Source organism: Macrosteles quadrilineatus, unplaced genomic scaffold (assembly GCF_028750875.1).
Source record: "Macrosteles quadrilineatus isolate MER2022 unplaced genomic scaffold, UCM_ALF_1.0 Scaffold_1__1_contigs__length_201487025, whole genome shotgun sequence".
In the NCBI taxonomy this organism is placed as follows: domain Eukaryota; kingdom Metazoa; phylum Arthropoda; class Insecta; order Hemiptera; family Cicadellidae; genus Macrosteles; species Macrosteles quadrilineatus.
Genome location: NW_026542594.1, coordinates 106,667,359 through 106,688,775, shown reverse-complemented (window position 1 = coordinate 106,688,775; position 21,417 = coordinate 106,667,359). Strand labels below are relative to the sequence as shown.

Genomic DNA, 21,417 nt, shown 5'->3' with positions numbered 1-21,417 from the left:
AGTAGCTATCAAGCTCAATAAATAGGCCACGTGAGGTAGGGAGAGGGGTCAGTCGGCCAGGGCAGGGTGCCCAGAATGTGTTGGGTGGGTACTGGTAACTCTAGTCTATCTTAGGGTTAGGCCCTTTAGCCGGGAGATTGTAAGGGAAGTTCAATTTAAAAAGGAATTCAGAGTTAAAGAGGGAGTTTTTTGATCCGTGGATTATAATAAGGAAATTTGAAGGAGTGGAATAATAAGGGGGGTTTGGTTCAGAGCATTTGTTTGGTAATACCATAAGTGAAAGTAGATTAGGGAATATATATACCAACCACCGGAAGAACCAGGAAAAAACCTTGAATTTGAAGGGACCTTTAAAACCCAGGAAAAGCCGGGATTTTTGGAGCAATTCCAGTATTTTAGCCCTGGTAGAGGATTGCGCGAGAAGTTTTCATGATTTTGCCGCAATTGCGGACAATGACGTTTCTGCAGTCGCGAGATACGACGATGACGTCTACTCCATTATATACATTTCAAAGAGCAACTACCTACTATCTTTCTACATAGTCACCAAACAAATTAAAAGGACTTATTATAGCGGTGAACGAGCTTTGAAACTCCTTTGTCATAGGATTCCGCCATCTGCGATCTCAGCCACTTGATGACATGGAACTGGAGCTCCTCGTTGTCACCAAAGTGCTGTGCTTCTCAGTATGTCTTCATTTTGAGAAACAAGTGACATACACTCGGAGCATGGTTTGGACTGTAGGGTGGATGAGAGAAAATCTCCCATTTAAAGGAAGGGGATATTATGCAAGATTTGCTGTATGAGTCGTGCATTGCCATTGAAAAACATAATGGTTTATATCAAAATTCCTCTGTGTTTGTTTTGAATTACTCTCCTAAGGTCGAGGAAAAGATGAAGTGTACTTGACAGTATACTTTGAGTTTATTGCAGCACCTCATTCAAGATAGTTGCCTCAAGGCCGGCTGCACACTCATGTAGCATTTCACCTGAAGCAAGTGGTGTGAGGCAAAATGTTTTGCTGGGTACGAGCGCTCCATGTATTTCAATGGGAGCCCGCACACTCATCAAGCTAACTTTGCAAACCGCCTCGCAACGCCTAAATAAACATTTGAGCAGCAGCTCAACGCCTGGATCCAGTACAGCTCGATGTTTGATGCTTAAAGGAGCAAAACATTCTGCGCATGCACCAAATCCTTTTTAACCTATTATTACAGCTTTTTTTTTCTCTCATGGGGCTGGGGCATTCTTACCCCTTGCTACCTCGACCTACAAGATCTTTTGTAGCACCCTTTTTTTTGTTTAGTCACCCAACCGAAGTTTTCTTGCGAAGCCAATCAGTTGGTGCACACCCATTTCTCTTATTTCTATTTCAGTAGGCATCGAGAATGCCTTTCCTAGGTGTTTCAACCTTTTATGGGCTATCGATGGACATTCCAGCCATATGTGCTCAGCTGATTCTGTTTCGTAGAGACAGAATCTGCACTGGTCTGTCTGTCTAAGTCCTATTGTCTTGAGGTACTTCCTTACATAGCCATGCCCTGTAAGTAGACCTATCAGGAGGCTTATTTCTTCTTTTTGGAGGTCGAAGATGTTTCTCCATTCCTTACTAAGAGGATTGATTAGCATCTTTGATTGTCTCAGGCCTGGGGTATTTTCCCAAACCTTTTCTTGTTGTCCCTTTGCCCAGGCTAAGATTTTTGATTGGCCCTTGCTCACTGGGACTCCGCAGCATGGTTCAGGCCCAATGAGTTCGGATTTTGCCCCCTCGCCCGCCAGGACGTCAGCCCTTTCGTTGCCTTCGTGCCCAGCGTGACCTGGGATCCATGCAAGTTGGATTCTGTTGTGTTCGCTCAGGGCCTTGAGGGTGTTCCTGCAGCTCTGCACAACTTAAGATTCCACCACGCAGGCGTCGATTGCTTTGAGAGCAGCTGAATGAACAGGGGTTTATAGTGTTCCTGTAGGGGTTCATAAGATATAATTCTAACCAACTTCTTTTGTAAGACTAAAATTTCCTCTATCCTACTGCAATTGCCATAAAAGATAATATAGTATCTAAAAATGGATTGGAAATAAGCAAAGTAGGCTGTTTTAATATAATTTTGATCTATACAATGTATTAGTTTAGTCATAAGACGTATTACCCTTGAAAGCCTAGAACTTATGTAGCCTAATCGATATGAGGTCCCCAAGAAAGAGTCTTATCCAGATAAAAACCAAGAAATTTAACATTGTCCACATAGACATCCAACATATTTAATTCACACGGTCTAAGGCCAAAAACTGTTTTTTTTAGTTTTATCTTTATTTAAGAGGAATCCATTAGATTCAAACTAGATAGAGGCTTCATTAATTTAAATTTGAGCTAACTCTTGAAGTTGTTTAAGATCGGGATTAATATTTAAAAAGGTTGTGTCATCTGCATACAAATAAGTTTTACTATTTATACATTCTGGGAGGTCGTTCATTAATGCAAATTAAAAATAACAGAGGACCTAGAACAGACCCCTGAGGCACGCCATATGTTAATATTAATTCTTGGGACCATTCTCCCAATGTTGACTTTTTTTTCTATTGTTTAAGTATGACTTGGAAAAAAAAGTGGAGTTCTGTTGAAACTGTAAAACTTAATTTCATCATTAGGTCGTCATGGTCCACACAATCAAAAGCCTTAGTAAGGTTGCAGAAGGTAACCTGAGCAAGTGACTTCCTCCCAAAGACCATTAGTTCCTCATTAATCAATTTGTTCCGTTGAGGGGCATTGGGTCGAGTCATCTTGGGTTGCACTTAAGGAGAGAGACGGTTCTTGTGGGCTTGGTTGTTGGTGTGACTTTATGCTTTCTTTCAATCTCTGGAGGAATTCAGGGTGGGAGAGGCCGCCCCTCAAAACACTGTGTGATGTTTGATCATAAGAGATGACAAAGACTTTAGAATTTGTTGCTTGCTGGAACTCAACAGTTTTCTTTGAGAAAAGGTCAATTTCTACCTTATCTCTCACACAGCCCATGGGGGAACAGGGAAGTGTCTTTAGTCCTCTTTGTTTAAAATCCTTTGTGAGTTGATTGACAGAAGTACTGTAATCTTCAGGAGTTTAGATTTCCCCAGTAATTAATTAGCCTTAGTGACAAGGCTATAGATCACTGCTCCATTTGGAATTTTTTGTGCAGCAAGTTTCCTATCTGCGTAGTTTGAGTAATCAAGTCTACAAAACTTTTGCCTGAATAATACGGTCAAACCAGCAGACATATGTCTTGGATGGTCAAAGTCTGACGAGATGGTGTGCGCAAGTCCTGCAGACGAGTCCTTTTTATAAAACTCCATGATCTTTTTCATGTCTCCATCCACTGCATTTATATCCTCTTGGTGAAGGGATAGTTTGTGAGGTTTCACACTATCTTGCCTGGCAACCTGAAAACTTTTTCTCTCAACCAGCATATTGGCAATCATAGAGGCAATTTTATTCATTCCCTTTTCTGTTTGGATGCAGGCCTCGTTGGTTTAAAAAGTGTCTGGGCAAGAGATGGAGTTAAAGGATGTTTACATTAGGGTAGTTTGCTGCCAATTTTTACAAATTAGAGTTAAACCTCAATAGGTCATGCCTGGGTGTGTCATACCTCATAGGGAGAGAAGCCAGTAAAAGGTTAGTATGTTGACAGCGAGCAATTAACTGTTCAACATAATCAAGAAAATGATCAGTTTCAGAAGACTCCATATCATTTGTACCTGCCAAAACTAGAATTTGGTCACTTTTGTTCAATCTGCTACCAATGGTTTTAAACTCTTTGTTTACAATGTTGAATGTAGCGCCCGGTATGAAGATAGGACTTACATTTGTAGAGGCTCTTTGCTGTATCATGCTTCCAATATATCTTCCATGGCTATCAGCAAAAATGGTGAGTTTGGCTTTTTCTGGCTGGCTCATTAGAGCCTTGGAATCCACAAGGAGTTGATTAGATCAGCTTGCCTCTTGTCTTGTCATTCAAATTGGTAAAGTGCCTTGAAGATTTGCAGTCAAGGGAGGAAAACAGTGAATGCAATTTTTGTTTGTTTTACCAGTTAATTCTTTTGTAATTTTTTCATAGTCATTTTGAAGAATTTCCAAGGAAGTTTAAAGGCTTTTATTTTCTAGTTTAAATTTGGTAAGTTTGTGTTTAATGATCTGCGTATGGAAATCTTGAGGAACTTTTAACAGTTTCTCTTTTTCAGCAATCTCTTCTTGTAGTTGAAGGATTATTTGTTCTTTTTCCATTAAAGTTTTTTCCAAATCTATGCATCTATTAGTAAGAGCACTGAGTTGAAAGCCAGAACCAATATCTTCAGTAAATGAAATGAAATGAAATGAAAAATTCTTTATTTTACCAGGCAAAGTTAGGGCCACATGGCCCTCTCTTACACTTAACCTGACAAACTTAAATATAAATAAATAAAAATACAATGACATTTCTTAATCTAATATAAAAATACATATTTATATTTACATATTTATTTACATATTTAGTTCAGTAGTGCTAGTTTCAGAATTTTTTTTGTGATGGAATTTGATTTAGGGGTTACTTTCGGTTGATTTATAAAAGAGACATTTGTTTTCAACCTGCTCTATTTCAAATTTAACCTTGGGAAAGGTTTTATTAACAAAATTCTGGACATCATTTGAACTGGTCCCTTTAGCTACTCTCCCCAAATGAAACCAAGCCTTTTTTGTCCCACACAACCCTAGATTAGAGCCATTTTCCGAAGTAGCAGTGCCCACAATTGTCAGATTTTTTTTGTTATTTCTAGGCCTATTCTTATGTTTGGCATCTTGGGAACCTGACTTACTACTAGGACTATAACTTAGACTTACTTGGTTTCCAGCTGAATTTGGCATAGGCCTAGGCCTAGATTGGTTTTGGGAGGTTCCAAGCTTAGCCTTCCTTTTAGTTCTATTTTTTTGCAGTTTGCCATTCACCATCATTCAATTCACCTTCGATTTCGATAGAATTTGTATCACTGCTAGCCAGTGGCTTCCAAACAGGCATAGGCGTACTTTCTAGAGGATCTGCTGCATTGTCTCCAGGGCTAGGCTCAAGCTGGGCAGGCTTGAAGCCGGGTTTAGAAGGGCTAGTAGGCCTACTTTGAGTTTGTTGGTTACGATGCAGGGGCATATTTGAATTATTTTTGTCGCCTTTTACAGCTTCTACAAATGAGGAAGGCTTCTTTATCTCATTTGTAGGCGTCATAATATGATTTCTAGCTGATTCGCTAGCGTCAAGTGAAGTTGCTTTAGAGGTTAAATGATCTGTCATATCACGTAACTGGAGCTTGATTGCCGCATTTTCATTCCCGAATTCAGAAAGTCTTTCTGACAAGGATAAATAGTTCTTACTTATCTCACTTAACTCTGTAACAATAATGTTAAGTATTGCGGTATTATCGCTTTGATCGTTTTCAAAATCCGCGGACGTAACCGTTGTTCTCGATACAGAATTGGTACCGGTGTCAGCAGACGAAGTCACGCACTCAGTACATAGCCACAATAGACCCGGCATTTTATCGGCGATGCGCTTGTAATGATCGTAATGAGACTTGATAATATTAGTACACGATATATGCCACCACTTTTTACACTTTCCAAAATATAACACTGCATTATGCCTATCCAAAACCACTTTTTGGCAGGAGCCACAGTGGCACTTTTGTTCACTCGCCACCATCTTAAGCCGGGTTTTCCTAGGCGCGTAGTCGGCGAGCGGAGAGAGGAACGCGGAGAGCGGACTCCACTTGTCTTAGGCAATTTAATGTTACTGTTTTCCTAGAAGCGGAGCGGAATGCCATGTTAATTTCAATTCCGCTCTCCGCGTTCCTCTCTCCGCTCGCCGACTCCGCGCCTAGGAAAACCCAGCTTTAACTCGCCCCCCCCCCCCCCCCCAAGATGGAGTAGATAGTGAATCTTTCTCATATTCCTTACCAATCTCTTTGTGCCTATTTGCTACTAGTTCTGAAGTGTATTTGAATGTATTTTTTGAATAGTGACAAATATCATTTTTTCCAACACAACCAACTTCATTTGAACCAAAGAAAATCACATGAAACTTGTTAACATTGTTACAAGTTTCATCTATAGCAGTAATTTTTGCAGGCCAGAAAGGATATCTCTGACTTTTGCAAAGACTAGATTATTTACAAAGAAATGTTCTTCCTTATAGACATTGTTTATATTCAAATATTCATTCAAAAACAATAAATAACTGTATTCTCAATGTAAAAAAAATATAAAAAAATTAGGGATGGTCAAGTCTCGAAATTTCGGGAAATTTTCAGGAAATTTTAAATCTCGTTACACGAGACGAGATTTCTTTTTGGCCGAGATTTTTATCGAGACGAGAATAAAAAAAAAAATTAAAAACGCCTGCAGAAAGTCAATGCAATACCCGCAATACAGGAGCGTGTTGTAGTTGCGTTTCCTTTGCGAAGGCGTTCTTATTTAATTAATTCTTTAAATGTAAATAATACTTTAATTATTTTAATAATATTACTTTAATAACATTTGAGAACTTTTGTTAAGTGTAAGCAGTGTGAGGAATGTTTTATTACTATAAAAAGTCAAAACAAGTACCTAACTATTTTATAAAAATTAATATTGCTTTTATTTTATGATTTATTTTATTTTAGGATAAGTTGAACTCTATCCTAACTGATATCACTATGTTTCCTAATCGTAGGCATTTTTAATAAGTTAGGCGTGATTAATAAAAAAATGTTATGCTGATGTTTTTTAATAAAAGATTGTAAATATTCTTGCCTATTATCATTATTTTTGTATTTAAACAGTCATCTAACAATGTTACAAAATCAGGTAAAAATTTTGAAGGTGTATTTCCCGTTGTGTATGAGAAGGGAAATCCCGTCTCGATCTCGTCTCGAAAATTTATGAGAAATAAAAAATCTCGTCTCGTCTCGTCTCAAACTAAAAATCCAATCTCGTCCATCCCTAAAAAAAATTACAGCTGAACTATTTACAGTAGACCCCCTCTTAACCGACCTCGTATCAACCGATAATCAGATTATCCGCCTTTGATCGTAAAATAATACAGTTTGTTTTAACCGACCTTGCTTTGAGAGCAGCTCGGTTTAACCGCCGCTTTCTAGGAATCTCGGCATTTCCGCTCCCACGCTCGGCTATGGGAACTGAACCATACGCTTATCTCCACAAGATATGACTAAGAATAAGTTATTTTGTTTTGATCACAAAAAATATAGCATAGCCTATTGTCAGTTTGTCATCATCGTTCGTAGCTCGAGCATATCTGATCTGATTTGTTATCTGTGCGGCAAATTTGTAACATCATAAAGTGCGTTAAGATTTTAAGAACTGATTATCCTATCGCTGGAGTAAACAAATAACGTTACTTATAGGGAGGGCAGGGAAGGGGGGTTAACAACTCCAAGGTCAAGATAGATTTTGTGCCTGGAGCCTCCAGTGAGAGGCTATAAATGAACATCCTATCTTGTAACAAAATGGTTGCTTGTATCTTTCATTTCGACAAAAGGTTCTGTACGATGGATTTGGAAAGCATCAATTAATACATTACAGTACTAAAGTTACTAGGTGTGCAATGCAGTTGTATGCTTGCTATATTGAGCGGAGCTAGCATATTAATCCAATACTTTTCTAAAGTCAATTTTACATCTGTTCCTCGCAAATGAGATTAAATACTTGCAGATCCAATGTCAATGGTATATTTGGTTCACTTAAATGGAATGTCTATTTGCAGTATTCTAGGTCAATTATAAGTCTGGTTCATGCAAATGAATTGTCTACTTGCAGGAACCAAAGTTTCATCTGGTTCTCATATATTAAATGTCTAATTACAGTATCCAATGCCAATGATACATTTGGTTCGGATAAATAAAATGCCTATTTGCATTATCCAAAGTCAATGGTACGCCATTGACGGTTTACATAAATGGAATGTCTATTTGCAGTATTCCAAGTTAAAGATACAAATTGTTTACTTGTAGTATCCAAAGTCAATGATACGTCGGGTTCACGTAAACGAATTGTTTACTTGGAGTATCCAAACTCAATGGTGCATTTGGTTCACATAAATGAATTGTCTACTTGCAGGATCCAAAGCAGTGGTTCATTTGACTCACATAAATGGAGTGTCTATTTGCAGTATCCAAAGTCAATGGTACGTCTGGTTCACGTCAATGGAATGTCTACTTACAGTATCCAAACTCAATTGTATGTAGGCCTAGATTTGGTTTACATAAATGGAATGGCTATTTGGATTAATTAAAGTCAATGGTGCATCAGCCTTATTCCGCCGACCATAATTATTGGTATTTCATTTTGTAGTAAATTATACTCAATGATATTAATCCGATTGTTCTTCCCTTTTTCTCTGTACGGTATTTGTAATATGCTATTTAGATGATTCGTTGACTAACATATGTTGCGACTCTTGTTTACCTTTTTATTGTTATCTCGCAAATAATGTCATGGCAACCAATTAACCCATAAGGCCCATGTTAAATTTCCAAAAGTTTGAATTCACGTAGAGAAAAGTCCTGTGGTCCGATTTGTACCATTTCAGATTTATACCTTCCCATGGTCGGTTACTATGATTGTGCTAAATTTGGTGCAGATCGCTTCAGCCGTTCAGGAGGAGTATTTGTAAAACAAAAGCAGGAGTTTAGTATAGAGCTTCGCTCCGCTCAATTAAAATAGGAATTTTATTGACTCTTGCCTAGTATCATAATATATTCCACTGAAAGTAAGCCTATTTGACTTAACCGTGTTTTGTGTTTATTTGTGACTTTTCTATCGATACGAAAAAGGAGATAAGAGTAGTTTATAAATAATGCAAGTATGACTTCAAAATAATGATTATATAATTCCAAATGAATAGCACTTCATTATGTTATGATTTTAGGGATTGCCCGTTTTAACCGACCTTTTGAGTTATCCGACCTAGGTCCAGTCCCATTAGGGTCGGTTAAAATGGGGTCTACTGTATGTACGGTACCTTACCAACACAGCTACTCAATTCACTGAAGTTATCAGCCTGCTATTAGCAAATCATTCATAGCAATATAGCTCATGCTTGATTATAAATAAAAATTATATTAAATAAAATTGAAATAATCTTTAGATAAAAATGAAATAAAAAAGTCCTTCAAAATATATTACTACTAGCAGAGTACCCGTCCTTCGTGCGGGGTTGGCGTATAAGTATAAAATGCTTATTGCAGTTATACTTGGCTTTGCTTTTGCAATGGGAGAGGGGACACGGCTTAAGAAAATTTGGTTCTTTAAATTTATTGTATATAGCACATCTTTGTTGCTATTTGGTTCAATTTAGCTTTTGTCATAAATGCAAAAAAATTAATGGTGCTGCACCCTGTTGGTAAACTTTATAAATTTTTAATGCTATTTAATATCATAGAACCAACTTGTGTAGTTGTAACAGCTGACAAAATTCTTAAATCTATATAATTAATACGCTACATGAAACTGTGGCGATTGAACACCTCCGCCATTTCTTAACCGATTTTATCCATTGACGTCTCATTGGAAAGAGCATGTCGCGTGGATTTGCAAACTGGCCTTACATTTTTGAAAAAGTCCCTTGGGCTCTGCCCCAGTGGCTTTGAAAGTTCCCATGTTATCCTTATGAAGAACATAATTGTTTACATTTTGATCAGCTGTATAATTTAATTGCTTTTATTTATTTTTCAATTCAATGAGATGCATTGAGTAAATTTATTTACTATTTGAGTTTGTGTAAACATAACCCCCAAGACGGATCGTGTTAGTATGGTTGTTAATAGTCAAAGGTTGTATCTTAAATTTGTGTATTTATCGTTATTTTGTGTCGCTATAATTTGTTTATTTGTTGTTTTTTTTTCTTTTAAATGCCTCCAACGCGATGAAAACGAAACATAGACAGGAGGCGTAATCGTGATAACGATCACCGCAGCTACAGTACAGTGGCGCGTAATAGGCTTAACTCATCACAGTCAGCACCTGACCCTAGACAATCTCAACTATTAGGTTACAAATGCACTCTAACACTACCCCAAAACGACTTTTCTTTCTCAATTGGCCCTCTATCAATGACCTGTATTGCCTGTACAAATAATAGAGATCGATGCCTGTACAGCGAGGCATTTTGAGAAGGAGAAAACCGGCCGGAATGCTTTAGGTTTATTAATAACGAAGATAAACATGGTCTGAGTTACACACCGGTAATCTTTGAGTTGACTCTTTTAAACTCATTGTAAATATGACTGTTATTCGTTTTAAAATAACTCCTGTAATACTTAATTACAGTACATCGTAATTTCCTATTTCATTTACTCAAACTATATTTAGTTAAACTAAAAGTAATATTTTGCCTACATCTGCTCCCCCAAACGTAACCACACATGACACACGTCCAAACAAATTTTAAATTTCATAAAATTATGGTAAGTTTAATTACTGTATCCTAAGTCAATGATAAAGCTGTATTCAATAAATGCCATCCATATGTTTATCTCTGGATGAAACCCGTATGTGGTTGTGGAGGTAATTTAAAATTGTGATTCCTGGTGAGTTATGAGTCTTGATCTCCTTTTTTAATGACATCAATATTTCCAGGCCTAGGAATTAAAACATGTAAACATTGTTATTTTCCAACTCTTTCCTCAGAAAGCTAAGCAGTAAAATAATTTGCATATCCATTTCTCTTAATTAAGACTTGTGAACAGAACCTGAATTTGTATACAGCAATGGTCTTACTTATCTCTGTGCTGTGGTCTAATTATCTCTATTAATCTTACTTATTTACTATAATCAATGACACAATCATAGAGAAAATAAAATAAACACATAGTTGTATAGAATATACAATATATACATATTTATACATATTTAACCAGCTGTTAGTTAAAACAAATTATATTGCACTAAAACAAACCGAAGATTTTAAAGTTTGCTTTAAAAATAATTTGGACATCTAGTATTTTACTATGAATATTTAATCAATTTGTCATCCTCCTACCGGAAAATTAAATATACTGTAATTGATAGTAGCATTACACATAGTATGAATAAGTCAACCCTAAGTATGGCTTTTAATTTTTATATATATATACTAGCTGTTGTACCCGTGCTTTGCAACGGGAAGAGGACACAAAATAGAAACATTTTAATCTTTACATCTGTTGCATATAATAGTTACACATCCGCCAACGCTTTTAGAAACAAAATTCAACATTTAGGCCTTAATAGAAACGTTTAAGTTATGACTTTTAAATCTGGTAAGTAGTGGATACCACCATTTTGGTTTTGATTAATTTTAAATCTTGTGTAGGCTGATATGAGAAAAACTGACCGAATCCTCGAATAAAACTTTCACATACGATTTACCTTCATCTCCCTTAATTACATATCTTTTTATTTATAATTGTCATTTTAAATTTCAATTTTGAAGTTGAAAAAATACTAATTATTAAATTTAAATGGATTTTTTTCAAATTTCACTCTTTTTCATATTAAATAACAAATCCTTCCATCTTCAGTTTCTTCACTCACAATAAATCATTATAGCCCAAGAGCCCATGACTACCAGACCTTCGTCATTTTATAAAAGCTGAAAGTTTCTCAGCAAATGCTCCCAATTCAGTTAAGAATGATCGGCGACTATGACATTTGGATCTTGGTTACTTTGGAAACAAAAAGGTAACAAAGGTCTGAAATTTGCAAATAACCATCGTTATAGTATAAAGCTTGGTTTTTTCATATTTTCTTCGGAGGAATGTTAGAAATAATTTCCCCCATTGCCAGACACTTTGTGCGGTTTAAACCCTCTGCCAGATACCCTTAAAACTTAGGTATGACGAAGATTATTTTCGCCATTTTATAAAAGCTGAAATTGATAAATGTTACTTGGGGAGAGACAATCAAAAGACATTTTCTCAAAAGCCAGACACTTTTGTTGGTTACTTCATCTAGCCAGACACTTTAAAGTCTGCCGTGATAAGCTGAACCGTTACCTGCAAACAGTGAATTCAGTTCCACTTTGGAACAGGTTTCTGTGCTAAATGTAAATGGTGAAATCACAACTTATTTCTAATCGTAATTGCGTTAATTTGCATCATAGTATAAAAGCTGAATTTGATATATGTTACTTGGGAAGCTATGAAGAGACATTTCCTTGAGAGCCTAACACTTTCGTTGGTTATTTCATCTGGCCAGACACTTTAAAAGTCTGCTGTAATATAATAGGTAGTTGTGGGCTTAATTGCTACATACAAACAGTGACTTCAGTTACAGTTTGGAATAGGTTTCTGTGCCAAATGTAAACGGTGAAATCACAACTTATTTCTAATCGTAATTGCGTTAATTTACATCATAGTATAAAAGCTGAATTTGATATATGTTACTTAGAAAGCTATGAAGAGACATTTCCTCATTAGCCAGACACATTCGTTGGTTATTTTATCTTGCCAGACACTTTAAAAGTCTGTAGTAATACAATAGGTACAGTTGTTACAAACAGTGACTTCAAAACACTGCAGGAATAAACAAACAATTAAATGCAAATTAAACATATGTTTACATTAAACATATGGTTTATTATAAAAACAGATTGTGAAGAAGAAAGTAGTAATTTCACCGTTTACATTTTGGCAAAGGCAAACTGGAACTGAATCTTCTGTTTGCAGGTAACAGTTAAGCTTATCACGGCGGACTTTAAAGTGTCTGGCATGATAAAATAACCAACGAAAGTGTCTGGCTTTTGAGAAAACGTCTTTTGATAGCTCCCCAAGTAACATATATCAATTTCAGCTTTTATAAAATGACGAAAATTAATCTTCGTCATACCTAAGTTTTAAGGGTGTCTGGCAGAGGGTTTAAACCACACAAAGTGTCTGGCAATGGAGGAAATGATTTCTAACATTAATCTAAAGAAAATATGAAAGAACCAAGCTTTATACTATAACGAAGATTATTTGTAAATTTCAGACCTTTGTTACCTTTTTCTTTCCAAAGTAACCAAGATCCAAATTTCATAGTCGCCGATCATTCTTCACTGAATTGGGAGCATTTGCTGAGAAACTTTCAGCTTTTATAAAATAACGAAGGTCTGGCAGTCATGGGCTCTTGCTCTATTAGCAAAACTAAGTCAGCTGTTATACACTTTAGAAGTATTTTTGTGCCTTATCAATACAGTCTTTTGAAATATCAAAGAAACTATATCTATACTATAAAAAATGTTAATCAAATAATTTAGCATTAAAGACAGCAGACAAAACTAATATGATTTTTAAAGTGTCGAGGACTAAAAAATGTACAGTAATAGCAAATGCAGTACATATATGTTTCATTGCATCTCTGATTCTACTCTACAAAAATATCAACAAACGACTTAATATACAAACCAGTTCTTTTAATCAGTTCCATCGTCCATTGCCTTTAAATTTTCACACTTACCATTAAGTAAACATAGTAACAGATATTTCATTGATTTTAGAAACAAAAGAACACTGTGTACTGCTTAGTTTTATGATATTCTCCTTGGTTTAATTTAATCAGTGGTGTGGCAAAACACAAATAATAAATTTATCAAATAAAGTAAATGTGAACTGAAAGCTATGTTATGATAAAATGAGAGCATTTTGTATTACCATTTGATAATTAAATATAGTTACACATATACAACAGATTTTAGAACACAAAAATCAATGACGTGCAATTTAGTTATTGATGATATTCTTTAGTTTAATTTAAGCATAGGTTTAGCAAAACACAATAACTAAATTTACCTAAATATACGTATAAAAAACAATGTGATGTGCAGGTTATGTTTAGTTAATCTATCTAACTCATGTTAAGCAGTTCGAATTTATTTAAAGTAGCCTCCAAATTCATAAAAACATCTATACATTGTCATTTTTATACTGTTTCCATGAAAACATATCAATAACATTATTTTCATAACTGAGACGCTTTAAAAAATCCAAAGCAGAGCCGGAGTTTTTACAGCAACGGTTATAGAATCTTTTTTTTCTATAATCATTGACGGTTTTGGAATAAATAATCCATGATAAAACGCTAGATTAAAATAAACCTACCTCATAGTTATGGAAAATATTATATTTAACTTCTTTGTCTTTGTATCAGCTGTCTGAAATTGTGAAATATACAATTCAGCAGTTCTTCTTGTTTACATTGAAATGTCAAAGCAAATGTAAACATACATTATTAGTGTTCTAATCGCAACCAATCAATATTTACTTTTAAAATGTTCACCTCAGAACTTTTAAAGCCAAAGGGGCAAAGCCTATGGTCAGTATCGAAATGTGAATAGTCTTATAATGGTCCTTGGTATGTTAGCTATATTTTTTTCTAGTTGGTTCAGTAGTTTTTGCACCTATTAGTAACACACATACAGACAGACACCATTAGATTTTTATATATTAGTATAGATATATATATATATATATATATATGAATTTGAACGAATGGTGTTTTTGGACTCTAGGGACCTCAAAACGAAAAATGAAATCGGTCCCGGGTCCAGGTCTTACCATGAGTACTACGGTAATAGCTTATTCCCTATATGGGAAATTCGCTAAAAGTGTATTTTTTAGTAAAATATTAATAGCTTAGTATAAAATAAATAAATTTGCCAAGTTTGATTAAAATACATCCATAAACAAGCAAACTACAACATTTTACAATATTCTTCACAAAAATTACATGGGAATTAAAAAATTACAATTTTTTTTTTTAATTTTCTCCATTACCAAGAACCGTACAAAAACCTTTTTGATATACTAAACTATTTGTTTTTAAGCTCTTAAAAAAGGTCTAGAGAAATTGGAAAATTTTGTGTTTTGAGGGTCAAAAATGAGAAAAACTATTTTTTAACCCTACGAGTGTTATGTGTCGTAAAAGCGACTCATAACACATCCGCTGTAGTGTTATGTGTCGCTTTTGCGACTCACAAACACTGTTTACGGCGACGGCTCTGGGACTGACTGAATCGGATTGAACTGGATCGAGTTAGATATTGTTTTTTTCAGCAGATTCAGAGCTTTCTCCTGATGTCTGTTTCCATACGCTTTTCATTTTAGTTCCGAAAATATTGTAGCAGACAGCTGACGTGCGTATTTGTAAACAGCTTGGTTAACCTCGTACGGATGACTGATGTGTTTTATTACGTTTATCATTGTTTTAGTGTTAAAAATCAAAAGTAGTGATATACAAGGTGCATTACAAGAAGATTTAAGTGATTTTGAAGGGCTGGTTGATGATCCTGAAGAAGTAGGTAGTGATATTGATGTAAATTATCAGCCAGATTCCTAGCTATGGTTAGGCTATGCATTCTTAGCTAAACGCTATGTACTGAAATCTGTTTTTTGCCCATAACTTATTTATTTGCAAACCTACTTCCTTATATTATTATATTTTTGGAATCCTCATAAAATTCTGAACAAAGTGGCTATTTTAAAATATTTGTAGACCTAAAAATTATAACAATTTATTGAGCGCAAACATAAATTTTATTCATTTATTTTATAATTTTTGAGAAATGTTAACCCCACAAAAAATTTTGAACATTTTTTTTGTAATGTTTTATGTGTTACATTGAAGCCCATAATTGTCCAAACAAAATGATATATAAAACAGTATACTTTACATTGTTTTTAAGTTTCTAAGATACATTTTAATAAAACCCTGCGATTGCGCAATAAATGGGCGAACATTAAGACCAAAACTACTTAGAGACACTTGGAAGGTTAACCCATAAAACCCTCCGTAAAACCCCATTCCTATGGTCCAATCATGCTGGTTTGTGAACTCATTCAAGTTTTCCACCTTTATCCTTACATTATCCTTACACCTTTAAATAAAATTTCATCAAAATCGGACAAAAATTACTCAAGTTATTACGTTTACGGACGTATATATATATAATATATACAGGGTATTTCCAAATTGTCTGAACATATTTTGTGGGCTTGTTCCTTAGGCTAAGACAAACATAAAATCCCATATAAGTATGGGTCTAAACAGCCTAGATTTCTGTTTGTCGGTCTGTTTGTGATTTTTAAGCATTATTTTATATCTTATCACATTTGTATACACATTTATACCAAAATTGGTATTTAAATTTAATTGGTATATAAATTGGTATAAATGTGTAAATGTAGGTAAAAGGAGCTTACAAAGATTTTTAGTGGAAATAACCTCATTTAAATAGGAGAAATACCTTAAATAAAAGTTAAGAGGTTTCCACTAAATATTATTGTTTAATTTATCATACTTTTAAAAGTAATTAACAACTAGTGTACCTGTTGCTCGAATTCGAGCAATTGCGAAGCATTACAGGCGACTCAAAGATTATGGAAATACTCACGATCTACACAACAGTTAGATATAATCGAAATCTTTTGTAAATATCTTATCTTTTTTCAAAAAGTTGATCTTGTTTTTTTAGTGTAAAAAAAACATTATTTCTATTTCTTTTACTTAGTTGTGTTCTATGACTTTTTCTATGTTTCCATTGTTTGCAAATCGGTTATGATTGCTCAAGAAATGTAGCCACAGTGTTAATTCAGTTTTATTTTTAGCCTATATCAAATTGTCCAAGATTTCTCGTTCTTTTCCATTGTATTAATTACACCAACCCAAGTTTCGTCTACAGATGCAATATGCCAAAGAAGATCACCTACGTACAATCTCCAAGAAGTGTTAAAAAAGGCAGAAAACCAACCCATACAATAGATATAAGTTAACTCCATAAGAAATAATTTTAAAAGTTACTGTGATTTTAGGATTTTTCACTGATTTGGTAATAGAACATTATATTGCAAAACATGGCACGATGCAGAAGAAAATCAATTTTAAAATCAGAAAAATCCATTGCAAATACTGATGTACTTCATTTTGACAAATTCAATAAATCACAATTTAAATATTAACAGCTGTTGCATTAAAAAGTAGTGTAGAATTATGCATATGGTCGTAATGTAAACAAATCTGAAAGGGCAACTTTAAAGGCTTCTGGGGCAGAGCCCCAAGGGAATTCACCATGTTTCTCTTTTGATGGCTCATCTACAGACCAAGACCTTTCTTTAGACACCTCTACCGAGTTTCTACGCCCAGCCGTTCTCTCAAAATAGCTGTGACAAAGAAAAACAGTTTCAAATTAATATATAGATTAATTGTTTATAGCAAATAAAAATCAACCACTGTTGTTGGAAAAGCCTAAAAGAATGTCTCTTTGTTTATTCTTCATTGATTTCCATTATGTGTTCTTGATGTCTTCAAATCGGGGTCACCAATTTTAGTGAAAAAAACCTCATTTAAATAGGAGAAATACTTAAATAAAAGTTTAGAGGTTTCCACTAAATATTATTGTTTAATTTATCATACTTTTAAAAGTAATTAACAATTAATTGTTTAGAGCAAATAAAAATGAACCACTGTTGTTGGAAAAGCCTAAAAGAATGTCCCTTTGTTTATTTTTCTCTTCTTAGCAACCAAAATTCAATAAAACTATTTAAAACATCTGTCAGCTGATAGATCTGTCAGCTCAATACAGTTTTGTTCCAATATCTCAAGCCGTTCCAACCTAATCTTTCACAAGATGTTTGACAAGGTTTGTAAGCTATATCTTGTTTTTCTCACAATAGATGTGTTTCACCCTCGTTCGTCACCAGTTATGTTCTGATCCTATAAAGAATCGCCATTTTGATGTTGGGCATCCATTAATGTCAAAGCCGCCACCATTCGCTGACCTTCACAGTTGTCTGCAAGCATTCTACGCACCCACCATGATAGTTTAGTTTATGTGTTAGAGTTTATGGAACCTGTGAGAAACAGAGCGAAAGCTCCATTATTGTGAAATGGAAGTTTTCACACATCTTATCATCAACTTGATCAACCACTTCATTAGTCACAATGCTCGGAAGTAAATTCTTCTCTTCATTATGAACATTAGTTCGGCCATTTTTAAACTTATTGATGAGTATATTGTTTTTGTGACAGGCCGAACACGTCAACATCACAAGTGTGCAGTCTGCTGCTCTGCCTACCTGCGCTGAGACAAGCCGACCTAGCGGTGAGACGGTTCTGGACCAACATACACCGCGAGGGAAAGGTCATCATGAACAAACTGTTTGTGGAGATGCTGGAGGCTTACCTACGCTTGTAGCAGTTGACCACTCTCTCAAGGGATTATGGGACAAGTGCAGGCTTTAATGTAACTTACTAGTATCTACATATTCGAGAAGATTTTAATTTGAACAATTTATTGTACGGTAACTGAAGTATTATTTATTTTATTTTATACTTTTTAATTCCAAATATTTTCAAAGATACATGTCGTATACATACAGTATGCGTGTTTTTACTAAAATTCGCTAAGTCCCATTATTCCTTGAAATGTAGAATTCTGTATTATAAATTATGAAAGATATTTTTGTTACCTAGTTAGTGTGTTATGTATTTATGTATTATATGGTACATATGTATTTATGATTGGGTGACGTAGTGGACTGATTGTATAGTATATTTATATTGTAGTTGTTTTTATCAACTGATTTAGTAGAGTTGAATAAAAACTATAAAGAGTATTCAACAATTTTTTAACTCCCCAACATGTTCCCCACTACATAAGTAAGTGTGAATGTATTTTGTTAGTTACAAGTATAAAACACTACAAACGCATGAAACCTTCAGTTTCAACATATTTGACAAAACAATCAATGTAATTAATTGATGTTTAAGTTCATCAAGGTTCCCTATAATGGTGCAGTAATATTAGCTGGTTTACCTAATTAGTTTCTCCCTAGTAAAACTTACGTAAAAAATGTCGGTGGTACAATAAAACCAATGATGCTGTATTCAGAAAATTTTTGTTGTAAATACAATTTTTCCCAATGCTATAGAGAGGCAAATGGCACAAATAACTATTGTGTAACTAGTAGGCGAAGTGGCACTTTGCTGCACATGAGAGAAGTTTACGCACAAGCCGTAGGTGAGTGTGGAAAGTTTCTCGAGTGCAGCAAGGATAGTTTGCACTCGTGTTACACATTATGTTTTTCCTACAGTTACTATAAAGCGTATAAATAATTATTTTTTCAGACACTGTACAACACGTTTTTAGGTTAGGTTAAATCCAAACATTGAACGAAATGGGAAACTGTGCACCAGCTGATCGTAGTTGTAATATCTTTAAGGGCACGCTCCCCCTAACGGCAAGTTCGAATGCGACGCCAGCGCGCTCCACAGCGGCGGTATCGGTTTGAACTAGAAAGCTGAGTCAGAACTAAAGTAGTTCCCTCCGCGCGGGCGAGTGGCGGGAACCCACTGAGAACTGACTGAGTGAAAACGTGACGGCGACAGGCCGACAGTGGTCGCCTTGGTCCGTGTTGTGTATGCCTTCTGCATCACTGATTCTCGATTCTCAATTCTCCTATAGCTTTATTATTTTACCAAATTTGACTCGTCAATTCCAACACAGTAGTAAAGGAATGGCGCAAATAATCTTGACTACAGGGCTGTGTTTACTTATATTATAACAAATACCAGACTATGAAATATGGTCATAATATTTTTTAACAGCTTTAGTGCGATGAAAAGTCCTATTTCGTGACTAGTAGTGAAATATACCATTACTAGATCCACTTACAATCAATTTAATTTGAAACTGTGACATGCCAGTACTCAATAGGCGTGTAGAATGTCCAAGGACCTATATTATACGATTATTTTTGGCAATTTCTATAAGGTGCAAGTGTTATTTATTAAACTTACAGTATAAACAAATTAAATAAACAAACTACTCAGGAATTTCGTAACATACTGTACACGATTTTGTTATAAGTGTGTGGGAAAATCATTTGTTAGGCTCAATCTATAATTGAAATTGTTATTTTAATATAAAAAATTGTTTATACATATAAAAACATGTACACATATTTTACAAAGGGAACCTGATGGAAAGTTACGTTACCAGGAGTATGCATTTTTTTCTTTTAGCTACGGTAAGGAATAATGCAAACACTAATTACGATTATAAAAACATTACTAATAATCAAAGACATAAATTTAATTTGCATAGTCTTTATTATCTAGGTGTAAGAAAAAAAAATTTCAATAAAATTTCATATTTAACAATTAAAGAACCATGTATATTGTACTGTAACTTCATTTCAAGTAAATTTGATATTTCCATAATTCCAGGAGGATATAACTGTCAGAATAAAACAGTACAACACATAGACTATTAATTATACATTACCCACCAAACTGATCATTAAGCATTACAAAATATCTATATAACATAAAAAAACTGTAAAGGGACATCTTAAAATTTCCATTTTTTACTGTAAATCCTACAACGTTGCATTGAAAATTACAATAAATTTAATAAACGACATTTGATTTGAAATAAATTGACAATGATTTCATGAACAATGATTATTTACTTACTTACATGTCTTTCTAACAAAGGACCTAAATTGCATTTTTATTCTCTACTTTGACACATTTTAAGTTTCTTTGCTTTTTTGGAGCATTTTTCCCTCTTTGCCTCTAATATGTAAAGAGGTTCCCTGATCGTCATATTTCGTCGTCTTCTTGGGTCGATGATCTCTGGGAGCAAACAATTGAAGTAAAACCTTTCTAATTTTGAAACCATGTTTGTTTCCCAGAAATTCTGGTCTCTCACAACTTTCTCAACTCTGACTCCTAGAGGTGTCCAGAGCACCAGGAAACCGAACTGCCGTTGCGTTATCTGTAATTGTCCTTGGATTTGGTAATGATAAGGATGTCGCTTGTTAACTGAGTACAGGTCTTTTGTTTTGTCGTATTGCCAAAAAGAACCTACCACGCCTTTTTTCTTCTCAACTACTTCATCAGGAGTCATATTTTTCCCAGTTAGAGGACATTTGACTTCTATTAGGGCATCTTCACCGACCAGTCCATCAGGCGATGCAGCGAGCCACGGTCTTTGCCTGTCTATGAAGAGTCATTTGGATACCGCACATCCTGTCAATGTTTCAAAACACTTTACTGCATCCGCTTCATGCGCCTGGCCGTACCTATTAGCTGCACAATCGACTTTAGAGTAGAGTAGCTTTTTTACAACTGGACCGAAACTGGAATCTTCCCTCCTATTACAAACTAGTCCAAAATTGGAAGCAGTGAGCCTCAGTCGTCTTTGTTCCAACCACAATGTGTTGTCTTTCTGATTCAATGTTAATCGTTCCAATTCTACTATCTCATTTTCAGTTTTCCTCAAATTTTCTAGATGCTCTTTAACTTTGGTTTCATAGAAAGCTTCATCAATGTCAGGTTTCTGTGCAAGAGGTCCGTAGTCTTTGTCTGGTCCTGCCGCTGCCAATACAAGTGATCGCCTGGCTTTTGG

The 21,417-nt window shown here is 34.9% G+C and overlaps 1 protein-coding gene across 4 annotated transcripts in view; it reads left to right on the top strand.

Annotated features, from left to right (window-relative positions):
• Positions 1-18,619, top strand: part of LOC128982764 (steroid hormone receptor ERR1) — a 143,050-nt gene extending 124,431 nt beyond the window's left edge. For all 4 annotated transcript variants that reach the window (XM_054401746.1, XM_054401728.1, XM_054401736.1 and 1 more), the window contains one exon: positions 18,033-18,619. In XM_054401746.1, coding sequence (XP_054257721.1) covers positions 18,033-18,198 — 166 coding nt within the window. In that variant the 3' untranslated portion in view covers positions 18,199-18,619. The remainder of the gene's footprint in view (positions 1-18,032) is intronic.
• The last annotated feature ends 2,798 nt before the right edge of the window (positions 18,620-21,417 follow it).